A 16,691-nucleotide genomic window follows, 5' to 3' on the forward strand; every position below is an offset into this window, starting at 1 on the left:
CTGAGCCTGTGACAAGGTAATTACAGGCTTCCTTTCTTCTAGCCCACAAAGGTTCAATTCATTTCACCATGTGTAAGTTACGCTATAATCTGCAGGCACTCACTCCTAACCCACCCCTGCCCTTAGTGCAGTCTGATGAGAAGTTAATTATCCAGGATGGCAAGTGTGAATGAGAGAAAGACAGTGAAGAACAGCTCCACTCCTGCAGGCTTGTATGTGGGCAAACAAGCCATTACCTTTGTATCTGAAGCCTCCCAGGGGATGCCACACTGTGTCAGAAAGCTCTGCAGCTCTTCCTCGCTGTAAGAGCTTATCAGCTCAAGCCTGAAGTTTTCTTCCTGAAGGAGCCTCACCAAGGCACTCCCATTACCTGCAAAGGCAGGAAACAAGCCTCAGGAAGGGAAGTCACCAAAATAATTTCTTCTGAAGACTACAGAAGCAGAGACTGCACAACCAACTGCCAGCAAGAGAAAGTCGTGAATAGACCTATTTCCAAAGAGCGTCACAGCCCACACTTCTCTCAAACCCTTCGCTAGTGAGGTCACCAGACTGAGCCCAGCAGAGCTGCAGACTCCATGAGCACTTGTCTATCCTGTCGTTTGTAACCTTTAAACAACTGGTTGGACCGACGTGAGGATAAACAAGTGACAGAAGAGCATAGAGAAATGTGACTGCAGCCTTCGGACTGAGCAGCTCCAGGCTCACCCTTCACATCTCCCCGGTTCTTTCTCTGGAGCTCCACTTCCACAAAAGCCCATGTAGCCCTTCTGCAGCTCAACTCTCTGAAACAGCTGCAGCCCTGTCTGCAAAGCCAACTCAGATACTTGTTAAGCTTGCAAAGCCAGTTTTCCTTCTTATACCTAACACCTAAACTGTTAAAGGAACCGGGTGCTAACTAAATTTAGCTATCATACATCTGAGCTTCTTCATCTCATGGTTTCTTGTTACATGCAGTCAATGCCCTGGATATACTGAATGTTGACAACACTGATCAGGACTAACACATCCATCTCCTAGTCTTTTTTTCAAGTTCTGTAAAAACTTATTCACCCTTTATTGAGATCTGGATATCGAGATACCAAGCACTGCCTGCAGCTTTCACAGTCCAAGTATCAGCCTAACATGAAACAAATACTGACTGGCATTCAAGTTGTGCATGCATCCCTCTGCAATCAGACCATATCTCATTTGGGGTGCAGGGCTCTCATGTCCCCCATGTCTCAAATGCATCAGAGCACACCAGTGCATTCAAGCTTCACTGGGCAGGCCAAAGCTCAAGCTGCTAAGTATCCTGAGAACAGCTGAACTCACCCCAGCATTCTTGCCTTCTCCCAGCAGACACAACTTTTAGAGAGTCATGCAATCATCAATTCTCAACTCTAAACATCACCAAAAGGCTGAAGTCACCGCCACGTAAAGCACTCCCTTACTAAGCACAACCTCAGCAGTTACCTGGCACTGGCTGTGCATCCAGGTTCTTGTCCTTCTCAGTATTGATCACCATCGCTCCTCTCATCAGTGGAGGGAAAAAAGGAGCAACAATAGAGGCATCAAACTTTGTGATGGGGATGCTAGAAGGAAAAGCCACCTGCTCAATCACCTCTGTCTCCATCGTGGACCAAAAGTCTTCTACATTCACTTCACTTGATGGCAAGAATTCTGGCCAAGTAAACTAGAAAGAACAAGAAACACACTGGTCAAATACAAATAACCGTAGTTCATTTGGCAGTTTTGTGTCAGCCTCACTCAAGGCATGAGGACTACACAGGAGAGCGCTCAGCCCAAACGTAACAAGATGACTTCAGGCTCCCAGAGTTCCCCACAATCACTTTTCTTTGGGTGAGAGTCAAAACCTTTATTTGACATAAAAGCCAGACATGCTGCATACTACTAGCAGGGCTTTTTTCCCCATTAGAGAAGACAGCACCTCAAGGAAACTGCTGTTGGGGAAAAAAAAAAAGAATGCCTTCGTGTCAAAGGAAGAAGGCCAAGTTCAGCAACTTTCATCCAAGGTCCCTACTGTCAGAGGCTGCTGGACAAAAGCTGTGGTCCAGGGACAGAGGATCTTGTTTTCCCCAAACCATACATCAACACCTCTAAGAGGAAGTGCAAGCATCGCCACTCCAGCCACATCCTCTTGCCAGGCATCAGCAGAAAACTGCTCGCAAAGGTCTCGTGTAATTATCGTGCATTATGAAGACCAGAGTCAGCAAAAGTCATTATGATCTGCTTTGAACACGAACAGGATGTGAAGTTTGTGAAAAGCCTACCTCTATATTTTTCAGCGCCAGGACATTTTCCACATTCCTCTGGGCTATTTCCACCTTGGGGGTTATGCCACAGATTCCACAGATCATATCATTGTAATCCCGGACTGTTAGGCATTCAAAGGCCCAGTAGCCGTTGCACAGCAGTTCCTGGAGCTGAACCTGCTCATCAGGGCTCAGGCTTTTTTCTGAAAAGAGAACATGCCACTGTTAGAGCTTTCACTTCCTAAAGTCAGTGGAGAGGTACTAGAACTCTCCTACGCAGAATAAAAACAAACCTGTCCTCCAGAGAATTGTTAAAAAGAACTGGTCACAGAGGTACTGTTGGGTTTAGGAAGTGATTTAACAGAAACATACCACACTGGAATAGGTGAGGTTTGCCTTTTCATAACCTAACAATCATCAGCAGGTCACAGTTTGGTGTGTTATGGTAAAAAACAAGAAGGAAAACCCACCAGTATGCTCCCGAACAGAGTCGAGAATATTGCCAACAGCCACTCTGGGATCCTCTCCAAGTTTAATGTGGTTTCGGATTGCAAACAGAAGATCCAAGCTCACTAGCAACTTGTTACCCACATTAAAAAGGCCTGCAGTTAAAACAAGACAGTTATTGTCTGTAGGGTTCCAAATCTTCCTCACAAAGAAATATATTCCTTACCGATACGCAACATACTCATACGAGTACAGTTCAGAGGATAACGGAAACATGTGGATAGTGCTTCTGGGACTGTTCTCTCTGCACATTAGCAAGATTAGCTCCTTTCACAGACTTGCCTTCAAATTTAAAAAGCTACAAGGAACAGCAGCCAATCCATCTCCTCAGCTCCACGCTGCCTTGCAGGAGCCCCACAGTGACTGCCACTCGAGTCTTTGCTGAGAGACAGCACTCTGCAGAGATGTCTTTGACTACGATCTCAGGGGTTGCCTTGCAGAACTCAACATTTACCACTTACACAGAGCAGACCTACACCAGTGAAGCAGGACATGGTCTTCCTCATCAAAGCATTCATACATGTTTTTCCTCACAAATATAGATTTACTTGCAGAAGAAGCAGAATAATAGTGCAAGTCAAAAATAATTCAAGTTCAATACATTGGGGCAGGGAATAGGCTTTTCTGTGCAAAGACAATGCCCTGATACAGCCCCAATGCTTCTGAAGGGTTTAGACTGTAGTCATGCTGTAAGTTGGTATGCTTACATTTTTCCTACCTGTGTAAATATCGGTGAAGCTATGGAGGGCCAGACACTGCAGGTTCAAGCACACTTTGACCTGAGCTGTAACCACCTGTAATCTATTAGCTGTCAGCAGCCAGCACTCCTGCGGACCAGCAAGGGAACTGTAACAGACAACAAAAGACGACTCAGAGTCAAGCCAACAACTTTTTCAGTCCAGCCCTGCAGTAACTTAAAATGTTCCAGTTGAGATGAGTTCATTAGTACGTCAGCCTAAGCCAGGTCACATCGTTTCACACCAGAAAAAAAAGTTACATTTTAAAATGGATTCCCCTGGCAGAGTCAGGTCACTGCTCACATTCTTTCAACAGCACTACAGCATCTCTCCAGCTCCATACATTGGGCACATAGTATTTGAGAGGTGGAGAAAATCTATGGCCCCAGCTGCCCTGGGAGAAGTGTCAGCCCTATTGCTGTGGGACAACAAACGGTGACTAGTAACACATTCTACCTGACAGCCTGTCCCTGCACACACAGGTTCAGAAAGGCCTGCTCCTCTACAGTACAGCTGCCGAGGAGGAAGTTCAGACAGGAAAATACCAGTTGCGCCCTAGTGGCAGAAATATAGCTGTCCACCTGAGAAAATAGGAATCAAAGTCAACCCTAGCTCCCTCCCACTGGCAGGGGTTTAATTAGAGCCTATGCAGGCACATGTGAGAGTCCCACACGCAGAGCATTGCAAAGCAGCCCAGCACAGAAGCAAGGATTTACAATGCACAGGTTGGTAAGTCACAAGGTGAGGGACAGGGTGCAAGATAGCACTGTTCTGCAAAAATTACTGAGTATAAAGAAGTATCTCTGCTGGAAAAATCTCAATTAGTACTAGCCTGGCCAAAGCAAACATCCGTAATTGGTATCAAGAAAATCTTTTTCGTTGAAGAAAGAAACACAACAGTAAACTACCCGACATTTTGCTGCGGGAAACGTTTCAGCTCATGCTTTCAGCAACAGAAGGATGTTTGGCAGACTCAGTGAGGAGATATCCTACGGGTTTTTATACAAATCTAGTTAAGGTAATCTAGCCTATGCACTGGCAGTTTCTGAAAGTCCTTCAGGTTTCAATTTGGATATTCATACCAAAAAAGGATTCACTCAAGCCCACGCTAAGCCATGAAAAAAACAAAAACATCCTAAGCAAAAAGATCCACACAGGAAATATTCAGATCAGGAAGAGAGAGAAAAGGGAAATCACATAATGCACATCTATAAACCCACAAGTTTGCCTCTGTCAGCCTCAAAACAGCAGAATGGAAAACAAAGAAGGGATGACTAATGAAAAGACTCTGTTTCACAAAAAAAAAAATTACATCTAGACTTAGGAGTCACTCTTTGATCAAGCTCTCCTGCTGTATGGAAATGGTAACTATGACAAACTAGACTGCACAGAGAAACAGAAACAGCTTATCGCTAACCAGCTAAACCCTTTCCACACACACGCAGCTTATTCAGTGCCACTTACACCAGCTTCAGTACCAGGGGCTAAAGCAAATACTATTTCAGGCACACTTGTAACATAGAATATCAGCACGAGGTTGAAAGAGTCACAAGTCTAAAACAGAATCTTACTTCTGTCCCCCTTTGAACAATGGGCTGTTACAGAGGAGGCACTGCGCAGATGGAGACTCATAGTAGTTTGACCAGGAGGTCTGCTCTATGGTGACTGTCTCCTCACTCACGTTGGACAGGATGAGCCGCGAACTGTTGAGTTCATGGATGAGCGTGAAGACCTCGGCCAGTTCCGATTCATTCTCTGGGATCTGCATTACCTTGCGCAGCAACTGCAGGGTGGATTGACGCTGGATCTCTTTCTGGGATGGGGTTAGGGGCTCGCTGGTGTTCAGCACATCAGACTGACCTGGACTGACCTCCTAGAAAGCAAGTCAAACACTCACATATTCAACTAGGCAAGCATGGGGATGAAATATTAAGAAGCCCAAAGAAGTCCTAAAAGGTAACAGGAACACAGTAACCTTTGTACCCAGTAGACTTGACTTCTACTCCACTGCTTTATCATTGACCCCAGACAGTAGCTTCAAGCCTAAGTTACTTCACCAAAAATACTCTATTACAGCCCAGCCTTTCGGGAACTCCTATAATACTGCTAGACCACCACAGATTTGCCACTAAATTGGAGTATTAGTGCAGAGATGGAGGATCAAGGCGGTGAGGACAACCGTCAACAGGTATATAAACACTTCAATAATCCTGGCAAATCGTCACTGCCTTTCTCCACAGGTTATCAAGCACATTCTCCCGTATAATGTGCTCAGGCAGCCACGGCAGTCTGCCCATCTCTCCAGAAGCTAGAGGAGACAAGTGCTAAATGAGAACTAGGGGCTGCAATGTATGGAATACACTAATCAATTACAATTGATCAACTACAGTCCTTAGACACACACACCCCCAACATACATATGCTATCAAGACAAAATGCACAAGCACAGGAGAATGAAACTCTAGGTGGCTCAGAAGAACAGCAAGAACGTAAACAGCCTAATCTGTTTAATCACTTAAACTCTTCTGCCAACATTTCAACCTGTTTTTCTGTCTAGTCTAGCAATGAGATAAATGATCAGTCCAAAAGCGCAGAGACAATAATGAACTGTGTGATAGGAATGTTAAACAGATCTAGAACCAGAAAATATGAAAAAACTACATGAGGAAGAGCAAGCCACGTCTCTCAAAATGCAAGCTGAGCTAAGCACACTGCTGTTCCTTACACAGCTGCTTATGTGTGAGTTTCACACAGGCCATTTCGGTTTGTGTGTTTTTTTAAAAAACACTATGCAAAGTTATGTTCTTCAAAATAAAAAAGGCAAGTGGAAGAGTCATATTACCACACAGACTAAAATGTAGTGTCTCTATATGCTGAGTGGACATTTCAGCTAAGAACAGGACAGCTTTTTATTTTTTTTTTAAACCAAAACAATTCTGTATGAGAAAAGCTAACCTTTGAAACTTTAAATGCAAAAAAACCCCAAACAAACAAAACCCAGAATTCATTATTTACATCCATGTAGAACAGCAGACAACTGAAAAACATCTTTTTACAACAGAAAAAAATACTACATCCAGAAATAAATTCAGGCTGGAAGTAAAGTTGCACTACAAACCCCTAGAAATAGGAAGCTCTAATACAAGATGTACTAACTTAATTGACATTGGCCACACACTGGTCACAAAGCAGAGCATACTTGAGAGTTTCTTGATGAAGTCTGAAGCTCAACAAAGCTGACAGAACAAATGTGACTGTAGGGGTGATTTCCCCAGCAGGTACCAACACGTCGTAACCATTTTTAAGCTACAGAGACATCCAGTGGTAGAACTGAGCGCACTCAGCCTCATTCACAGCCTGAAGCACCACCGTTGCAGGGGTTGGACAGCACAAACATCACCACAAGTATTTTCAACAGGACATTATTCTGTTAGAAAAGCTTACCATAATGAAAAAAAATTAACATGTTCCCATAGGCACTTGCAAACTTGCAAGCGATGGGCAGGTACTTCCCTGCCCACCTCACAATAGCCATTTGATAAGACAAACTATTCCAAACCTTACCAGGGATTTTGCTGTTTTCTCAGCTCTGTCTTTGGCAAGATTGTATCCGCAGCTTGGACAGATTCGTGGCTTGTGCCTGTTTGTATACACATAACTACAAGAGGGGTTCTTGCATTTCCCTCTGCCACGTGATGTTGCCAATCCCAAATCCTGAATGACACAAAAAAGATGTTTGCTGATCTTGACTTTTAGATGCCAACAAGATTCTAGAAAAGTCCGCTTGAATATCATATGCTTTTTCACCACTCTAACACCTCGTGTAAAGGTCAAATAGCAGGCCCTGTCACTTGGCACAGAATATTTTAACTGGCACTCAAACATTTTGGCACCAGTTCCAGAAACCACAAACACTCACACATTAAACTCATTCAGAAACCACTGATCCTCCCCGCTGAACTCAAGGAAGGGATGGGGATTATGCTAGGACATGAAAAAAACTCCAGTTCTTAACAAGGTCCCAAACACGACTGCAGCAGAGTACAGTCACCCTGGATTAGGTCAACAGATGACATACAAAGTACAGATTGTCTCACATTAAATGAGATACATTTCTGCAAGTCAGTAAAACAAAAGTCACAGAACAGTCTCATCCCAGAGATGACACTCCCCATGGCGTAAGTCAGACCATCTGAAAAATTCTCACCAAAGTTACGGTGCAGCTGTACTTGTAGGAAGGGAATATGTCTGGTTTGACCTCCACTACTTTAACCTGAGATGCCCTGCTGGTCAAAGCACTGTGGAGCTAAAGATTGAAAGCAGAAAAAACAACACCCATGAGACACCTACTACTGAATACATACATCCTGTAAGCAATACCTATTAGCATTTTCTACCCCCAAGAAGTCAATTAATGTTCATTTAATATCAGAGGACTACAACACATTGGTTTGCATACTAAGGCATTACAATTCAAACAGAAGTATTCCAGCATCTTGGCATACTCAGTCATATCACTTCACAGGTGAAAGACTCAGCACTCAGTATTGCATGTCAGATTATCAAAGCACTAGCAGATCCTCAACACATCTTCTGGAAGTAGCTGGGAGGTTCTCAAAGCAGCCAACAGAAGGATTGTCCAACAGCATATCTCAGTTCAGTTCCTACACTCAGCCACCTAGCATTTGTGCTGCTTCTAAGCCATCTCAAAAACTGTCAGTCACAGATCTCACCATCATAAGGCTGCAAAATTTTTACTTTCTATTTCTCACCACTCAGGTCATATCCCTCATCTGGGGAAAAAAAACCCACAGGAAAATAATATGCATTTGAAGAACAAACCATAGGTACCTTTCGCTCCTCAGCACTTGGTGGCTGCAGAATCGACTGGCCCAATTGTTTCAGCGTACTGGGCTTCAAGCCTGATGTCCTCACAGGGGAATGCTTGTCTTGAAGGAGGAAAAGGATGCAGCAGGTTAGATATGAGAAAACAGGTCCTGTTTCGTTCTGACATCTTTGGTAAATGCCACCATAGTCATGTGAGATTTTTCCTCTGAACTTGAAATGACCCAAGCAGGTGTTTCATGGACCATTTACCTGCCCTCTCGGATAGAGAGAAAGAGAGTGGTTTTTTCTAGGGTAGGTCACTATCTCCCTTCAGACATATCTTATTATTTGACAGAGACCACTTCAATATGGTGAGGAAAGACAACCACTCCCAAAGCATACCAGAGAATACTGCTTTTACCGGTATTTGCAAAGGTCTGTCTGTTGCTAGGCTGCTCAGTGCTGGCTTCTCTCCCCACACTGGCTGGTGCGGGCAGAATGGCTCGCATGGGTCTTGCTGCAGCCAGCAAGGAGGGCTTAGGTCTTGGTTTACTCTTTACTTCTTGTCCTTTGTGTGTAGCAGCTGGAGCATCAATTCTGAAAGATAAGAGCTACAATTGGAAAAAAAATTCCATGGTTTCCTCTTCAGCCTCAATTTTCTTCTCTTCCCTGAACTGTGCTTTATTAGCACAATAATCACAGCTATTGCAGTAGAAAAGAGAAACAGGGCTAAGGATACATCTGCCCCGTGACTGCAACTTACTTGTCACTTTAAAAAAAAATTAGCTCTAATGGATGACAAAATCTCAAAGGAACAATCCTGAACTGGCAGGAAACAGACAGTAAACAGAACAGGTCTTACAGGAAGCACTGCCAACAGCCTTCAATTTCTTGGATTAGTCCCATCATCACACAACAGACATCATACGCTCCCAAAACATATGGAAAACACTCACCCCATTGGCTTTTTTGCAGAGGCATTTGGACTCGGCACCTCAGAAGGCGGTGGCATCCCCAGCCCTACGCTATCTTTTTCTGCCTGCTCCGAAGAAGAGTCTCCTTGCCGTTGGCTCTCTTGACCCAGCATCACTCCAACAGCACTCCCTCTGTCTTCAGCAAGCACATTGTTTGCAAGAATGTGAGCCTCAGAGATGATCACTTCCTTCCACTCCGTCTCGTGCATTTGCCCTCCAACAGGCACAGCATTCAGCAGCTGGCTGACAGCTTCAGAGCTTTCCAAGGCGGATTTGGAGGTACTCTCGCTAACAGCTGCTGGTTCTGTGAATACTGACTGCTGACCTCTTTTAGCTGCCGGAGTTCTAAGAGACGTGCCTGAATTTGGCTCAGATTTGCTTTTTGGTTGCTTTTCCTGGAAACAAAGAGATAGCCACATTTCAGAGCTTTAGGCTTTCACAGATAAATAAGTTTCCTTCACATATGCCAGGTTTGCCATGGCCTATTTAATGCTAGATCAAAACAGCAAAATCCTAAGTGTTTAAGCAGTGAATTGTACGAGAGCAGAAAGACATCATCTCCTACGACAGCAAAGCCCCTGTTAACATTTTATCTAGCCTCCTGGCCCTTCATGTATTATTTTTAGACTCTGTTTACTTTGAAGAATCAGTCTTTCTTAAACTCCCTCAAATATCACCATTAGCATCAACATCACAAACTCACCCACCACCCCCTGTAACAAGGACCCACCTCCTACACTCCCCTTTCATAGCTTCAGCTCTGACGCTGTCTGTTCTTCCACATTACTGAGGGACCAAAGGCATAGAGAACTTGTATCTTTTGGATACGTGCATTCAGAAAACCACACATTTGAGTGAGTCAGGAAACAGAGAATTACTCAGGAAGGTTTTTTGACTTTAAGAAAAATGATACCTTCAAGACTAAGGCTACAGAAGCCATGTGTTGGGGTCAACGAAGGTACAATGGAACACTGAATTGGTAATATGCAAAAAGATATCAGAAATGGAATCAAGAGTTTCTGGCATGATAAATACAATTCTAAGTTCTCTACAGAGTTCATACTCAGAAGGACAATCTAGGTTTTTAAAAAAAGGTTATCTTCTAACCTAGTCCCTTTTCTTTCTAAGGAACAGGAAGGTATGTATATATTTAGTTTCAGTTCTACTGATGTTATTATTGGTTAAAAAAAAATGCTGGCGCATGTTTTTCCCAAGGCATGACACCATAAAAACAAGTGGAACTGTTTATGCAAACGTGTTCCCAGAAGAGCAGAATAAAACTGAAAGACAGAAAGAAAACTCCTTCTAAAACCTTTCAGTTCTAATCAATGTAGGATTTAACAGGAGCAGGCATGCCATATTCAGGCAGAAACACGTTTTTGCAGTTAGTCATCTATCTACTTCAGCAGGTTTACAGAACAAAAGCTAAGAAACAATCATTGTTATTTGTATCCTACCACGTAGGAAACCCAGCCATCAGCTCAGACACTACAGAGTTTGTAAGCTGCCTAAAAAAGCTCTTGCCCCTAAATGCCTAATGGATCTAGACAGAAAACAAAGGAGGTTCAGAACAAATCCACCTAAAGCCACTGACTGTCAATGCAAATTTTCACACTGAGAACATCCTTTAACTTGCGCCTGAGGAGCCTTGTTTCAGACAGAAATTTAATGAACGCACATCTGTTCAGAGCTGACTAATTACCATGACACAGCCAAGGTTTAAGGAGCAAGTGTTTTTTGCTGTATACAGCTAGTAGAGATGCCAATAACTTAAGCAGGGTAGGTATCATGTGGAGAAAGACTTTTCCACTCAAACAAACTTCACAACTCCACCAACACCTGGGAATTTCCTTCCAGCCAAAGGTCAGAACATCATGAAAGATCAGACACACGGCCATGAGTCAACAATACCCAACAGCACTTCAGGTTCCACTAGATAACTTTATTAGCTAGCTCCCAAAGGATCATATACCTACTGCAGTTGAGAATTGTTCCTCCTTTCTGTTGAAAAAACGACGTTGAAAGACCACAGAAAACCTCAATTTGTAGAACTTCAAACACAGATAAATTACCACAAACAAATGGTTCAACCAAATCCCTTAGCTTAGCTAGGGCTGTAGCAGGAAGAACAGGCAATGCCTTCCAGTCACAGGAACTATAATGCAGGCAGAGGGCCAGAAGAATGTGTGTCCTCTCAGTGAGAGAGAGTCACCAAATGCAGCCCCATCTATTCTAACTGACACCATTACAAGTGGCATCTTTACCCAAGGTGTGATGATTTTGGGTCTGTCTCACCTTGGCCGAGTGTCCTCTGCAACGGTGACTTGTTCCAGCACAAGCACTGGAACATAACTGCAGGGATCAATTCTGGCATATCTGACCTCCTGTGCTAGATCTACAGGTCTAGAAATATCACAGGCGTTCACAAAACCAGCACTTTTTGTCTGAAAATCCAGGAAGGAAAGGCATATTTACCTTTGGGATCCATTTCCCTCCCAGGAAGTTCCCACATGTCGGGCATTTTGGTGGCTTATGCCTGGTGACATAAGTGAAGGAACAGCCAGGATTGGTGCAATTTCCATGTCCCCTGCGAGTATAGGTGGTTGTCTGAAACGAGAGTTGTCAAGAATTTCTCTACAGAGCTGAAAAACAAAAAGCTGTGCTCATCGCTCCCTTTTTCCTCATAAGCACTTTACAAACATTATTCAGCAAATCACCAGCCCGCCACTATTATTCCTTTTACTAATCAAGCACCACACAGTTGGATCAGAGTGAGTCAGCACCACAACTACTATGAGTCTAAATGTTCAGTCTACACAAGAGCCTTCAGTATTACCAGAATTTAGATCAAACTGCAGAGCAGAGATGAACAATGCATATAACCTACTGGAGAAGCTAACCTTGCATTTACAGTGATGTAACAGTTCTCTTATGAATATGAAAAAGTCATAATAAGATGGTATAAAAATGATTCAAACAGCAGTCCACAGCGAGGCAAGATGTGATTAATAGACTCATGTCAACAGGGCGACAAGACTTGAAGACAAGCACTCATGATGCAGAGGCATTTTTCATCAGTAATTTGTTGCTGTATGCAGTGGTCAAGCACTCCCTGGTGCTTTACTGTAACTTGCTGTAAACTACTGTAACACCAGCAGCACCACCAGGCGCTATTTATAACAACAACTAAAGCAGAACCTGTCATCTTTGCCAGGACAACTGCATCAACACGTTGAGGTTTTGTCAGCACAGCACTTCTCAATATCCTGTACTCAACACTCCCCAGGGAGCTGTTGTGCCGCAAGTCCCTAACTAGGTACATTTTTTTCCAGAAATGCAAGTGCTGCTGTCAAAGAAATGAGACAATTTAAGCTAGGCACTTCTCCTCAGAAACAAAAACCTGAGGTATTTCCATTTTCCCTAAGACACCTGGAAGAATATCACACTACACCACTATAAATATCTGCAGTGTTCCACCATCTGGAAGCATAGAGGACCTGGAAAACAGGATTTGATGCTAGCTTATACAACCCTAGGAGCTGCAGTGCTGACTGTACAATGAAGACGTACAATGGCTACAGAAATACAGGTGGCTGGAGGGGTTAGATTAGAGAAATAATACTATTCTTCCTCATGCAACAGGCCACACAACCTTTTACATGCGTTCTCAAAACCTTAGGTCACTGCTCCTCTCCTGTCATGTGGCCAAAGCGAAAGCCATCCACGAGACCGGGGAGCTCACGCGTTCCTGTCACAAGAGCAGACTCTTGCCCTTAAAGGGATGGACACTGGCATTTTATGAAAACAAATGTGCATCCAAGTAGAGGACATAGATGGCTACACAGACCCTGAAAAGGGCAACACAGAAACTGCTGTTGGCCAGATGTGTTGTGACAGCATTACCTACTCCATCTGTTTCCACGAACTCCTTGAGGAAGATGGCAGTAGAAACAGGCCTGTATAAGACACTCGAGGAAGTCAGAGACCCCCATCAGGGCGGGTAAAATGTACGAGGCGTAAAACCAGGGACAAGAAATATATCGACCAACATGATGACTCCGAATTGGATTATCTTTAAGAACTGGACCATGATCAAACCCTTCGTACTCTAACATTTTTAAGACAAACCTATGGTAATATATCCATACCTTAAAATACCATACAAGACTCTGAATTTCTTACCAATTTAATCGATGCTGGGTTCTCCACAATGGAATGAGCTGGCAAAGGTAACATAATAAACTGTGTAGCGGGTGTGGAGGAGCTACTCTCTTCAGTATCCTAAAATGAAGCCAAAGGGAAAATACATGCAGAAAACAAGAGACATAGTGACCTGTGTCCCGCCCTCTCATGAACGCTACCACTGAGCATGTGTCTCGAGGACTAATGAGACCAGAAAGCAGGAAAGAGGAGCGATCGTTTCAAAAGCAATGGCCTTACCAGGTCTACTCTGGAAATTACCAAACTCATCACAGCTTGAAATTGAAAACTGCGGATGCAGTTCTTCACAAAATAACGTTTTCTATAACCGATCCCTAACACCTCAACTTAAAAGGACTCGCTTCTATCTCTCTGCAACCAAGAAAACAGCTATCAGCACAAAGGTAAGTTTCTTCTCCCCAAAATCTTGTAGTCCAACTGTGGAACCCACCCCAAGTATTGTTATAAGAAATAATTTAAAAAACCTCAAGCAGTCATCTTGAGACACAAGTGATACCAGCATATGGCAGAGTCGATCTGGAAGCAGAGACACTGTAATCACTGAGTTACAAAAGTTGCTGTTTCCCTCACCACTGAGCGTAAGCACGCTGGGCAATACAGGATCTCCTGCAGCCACCAAGGATCTCAAGTAAAATGTGTTAAACAGCACTCGGACATTTCAGGTGAGACGCTGACAGGAGGCTGAGTGTCACTAGAACAACTTACCTTCCCAGTCACCACAGTCACCACAGACACACCATCTGAAACCTGAGGACGGGCCACAGCGATGCTCCCGTTGGAGATGTCTGCGGAGCTGCTAACTAGAGTCTCTTCAATAACTACCCGAGCTGTCTGATACGGTTGCCCTTCTATTTCCAAAGAAGCCTCATCCAAGAGGATATCTCCAGCCACTTTGTCTGTCACAGGCCCAACATAGTGAGAAAGAACCTCTGACGCAACCACTTCTTCCACAGCATCCGGCTGACCAAAGGAAGCAGTCTCTTCCGCTAGTCCTTCGATGGCGATGCACTGCTCAGAAATGCCAACGTGGCTCGAGTCCACAGAAAGGATGTTTTGCACAGCATCACGGGAGACATTTGTGATATTGGTGGAAGCTGTTAACCCTTCGGACGCTGCCTGACCCTGTGTCACACACAGTTCCAGCGACTGCCTGCTCCTGTCCTCTTGAAGAGTGGTTTTGGGAATAATTATATAGTCTGAGCGAGGAAGAATCTTACGGAAACCTGGAATGTCTGGAACTACTGCAGTTCGAGCGGACACCTTGGAGTTCTGTTGGCAAAAACAGAGTATGGAATAAATGAATATGAGAGAAGGAAGAGATTCAGTTCTCAATCCTGCTATTTTAGTGCCTAAAGTTCAAATGGTTTCCTGAGGTAGTTTGCTGGGAATTTTTCCACATGACAGAGCCTGCAGAATCCCTCTCAGCCCTGGTTTTACCATCAATCACCCCGATGACATGACACAAAAATAACTACCATCCCCGTCAGCAGGTACTAGACATATCCCATCTCGAATTTCAAAACATTACCCCTTGACTGAACGGAAGGCAAAAGCAAGAGACAGCGGCCTCACGCAGTGCTTCTTTATAGGCTGTCCGAAGCAGAAATACAGACTGGAACCTGCCGTTGAGAGATTCTCCCACACACAGCGCTGCGTAAGCAGCTAAGTGCCTCTCTCTTCACACGGCAAAGAACTGCCAGGAAGATGACTTACCGGGTCCAATCCCTCTTTCTCTAGCTTGGCTTTCTCCAAGTAATAGCTTTTTTCAGCCACACTGAGCAACCTCCAGCTCTCACTGATCTTTTTGTTGATTTCAGATTGAGGGAGGTGGGGGAGCTCTTGCTGTACTTTCAAGTAAATGTCGTAATAGTAGAGGAGGTAAGCAGACCTGAAACGCAACCAGAGACTGAAACATTAACATCGCTCTACATAAATTCCTTTGGAAAAAGAAATCCACGAGGTTTACGCTTGTCTCAAGGTCAAACGACAAGCAATTACATTCAATTCTACTTGTAAATGCATTTTTTAACCACATGAAAACTAAAATTCTGAGGAGAACCTCTGAAGTAAGGAGAAAGAGCCTAAGGCAAATTATTCTGGGGTACCCAAACTTTATATCGAGCAACGGTAGCACCCATAAAGGCAAGGATGTCGGAGCGAGCCCAAAGCATCGAGCTAGTTTTTTTACATATGAAGTTTTACACTAAAGTGCACTGCAATGTTCACTCTTACCAGACACATGGAAAACTGCTCCCATACCCTACACAGGCGCTAAATGAAGACAGAAAGAACTTACCTAGGCTTTTTGGCTTTTTCTCCATGATCGCCAGTACTTTTATATTTCTTTTTCTTCTTAGACGGCACTGGTGATGCGTAAGTGTAAGTGCCCTCTATTTCCTCCATTACCACAGTTACTTCAGTGCCATCATACGGAGCCTCCATTGCTAAAAATACATACTTTGTGTTATGCACTTGCCGAGTTATACAACATTTCTCCCGACAAAGATCGCGCTCGGTCACCTTTGTAAACTGACAGCATCACTGGGACATACGACTGACTTTAACTAACCACGGTAACGACGTGTTAGCTATTTATCTATTTTTAGAAGAAAACACCTTTATTACTACGACCTCAATACCATCAGTTCAGCGCAGACACACCGCATCTGCACTTAAAAGCTGCAATTCCCCGGGAACCTCTCAGATAAGCTTGGTAATCTAGAACGAGCCTTACGCCCAGCAAGCTGGTGTCCAGCTACAAGATATCACGGCCACGCTCGCAAAAGCGAGGCCGGAGGCCGAGTACGCCCGGGAGCCTCACAATCCTCTCACCCACCAGAAGATCTCCAGGGCCCCTCGCTTAACACCGATGACAGCTCCAGCCCCCGCGGCGCTGGGAGGCAGAGAGGAGACGAGGAGCCTCAGGAGATAAAGGGCAACACCAGCTGGGCTCAGGGGCAGCCCACGCACGACCCGCGCCGCGGCCCCACGCAGCCGCTAATCCCGGGCAAGCCAAAGCCCGTTAAGCCGAGGCCCCGTCTCCTCCACAGCGCCCGAGGCGAAGGGAAGCGGCGGGATCCCCGTCGGCCCTGGGGAACCTTCCCCCCCGCCCCCCAGGTGCCCCCCGAGGAAAGGCCCCGGCGCCTCGGCCACTCACTGGGCAGCAACGGGGA

The 16,691-nt window shown here is 44.5% G+C and overlaps 1 protein-coding gene across 1 annotated transcript in view; it reads right to left on the minus strand.

Moving 5' to 3' along the window:
• HMGXB3 (HMG box domain containing 3) overlaps positions 1-15,960 on the minus strand; it is a 19,572-nt gene extending 3,612 nt beyond the window's left edge. Inside the window, exons 1-16 of the mRNA XM_009322652.1 lie at positions 15,815-15,960; positions 15,232-15,406; positions 14,224-14,787; positions 13,480-13,578; positions 11,773-11,904; positions 9,280-9,692; positions 8,745-8,920; positions 8,348-8,445; positions 7,704-7,802; positions 7,061-7,210; positions 5,068-5,369; positions 3,478-3,605; positions 2,723-2,854; positions 2,271-2,455; positions 1,453-1,672; positions 237-370 (exon numbers count right to left, since the gene is read on the minus strand). Of these exons, the coding sequence (XP_009320927.1) occupies positions 237-370; positions 1,453-1,672; positions 2,271-2,455; positions 2,723-2,854; positions 3,478-3,605; positions 5,068-5,369; positions 7,061-7,210; positions 7,704-7,802; positions 8,348-8,445; positions 8,745-8,920; positions 9,280-9,692; positions 11,773-11,904; positions 13,480-13,578; positions 14,224-14,787; positions 15,232-15,406; positions 15,815-15,960 (3,153 nt within the window). The remainder of the gene's footprint in view (positions 1-236; positions 371-1,452; positions 1,673-2,270; positions 2,456-2,722; positions 2,855-3,477; positions 3,606-5,067; positions 5,370-7,060; positions 7,211-7,703; positions 7,803-8,347; positions 8,446-8,744; positions 8,921-9,279; positions 9,693-11,772; positions 11,905-13,479; positions 13,579-14,223; positions 14,788-15,231; positions 15,407-15,814) is intronic.
• Positions 15,961-16,691: the final 731 nt, after the last annotated feature.

This window comes from Pygoscelis adeliae, unplaced genomic scaffold, assembly GCF_000699105.1.
Source record: "Pygoscelis adeliae isolate BGI_AS28 unplaced genomic scaffold, ASM69910v1 Scaffold34, whole genome shotgun sequence".
Taxonomy (NCBI): domain Eukaryota; kingdom Metazoa; phylum Chordata; class Aves; order Sphenisciformes; family Spheniscidae; genus Pygoscelis; species Pygoscelis adeliae.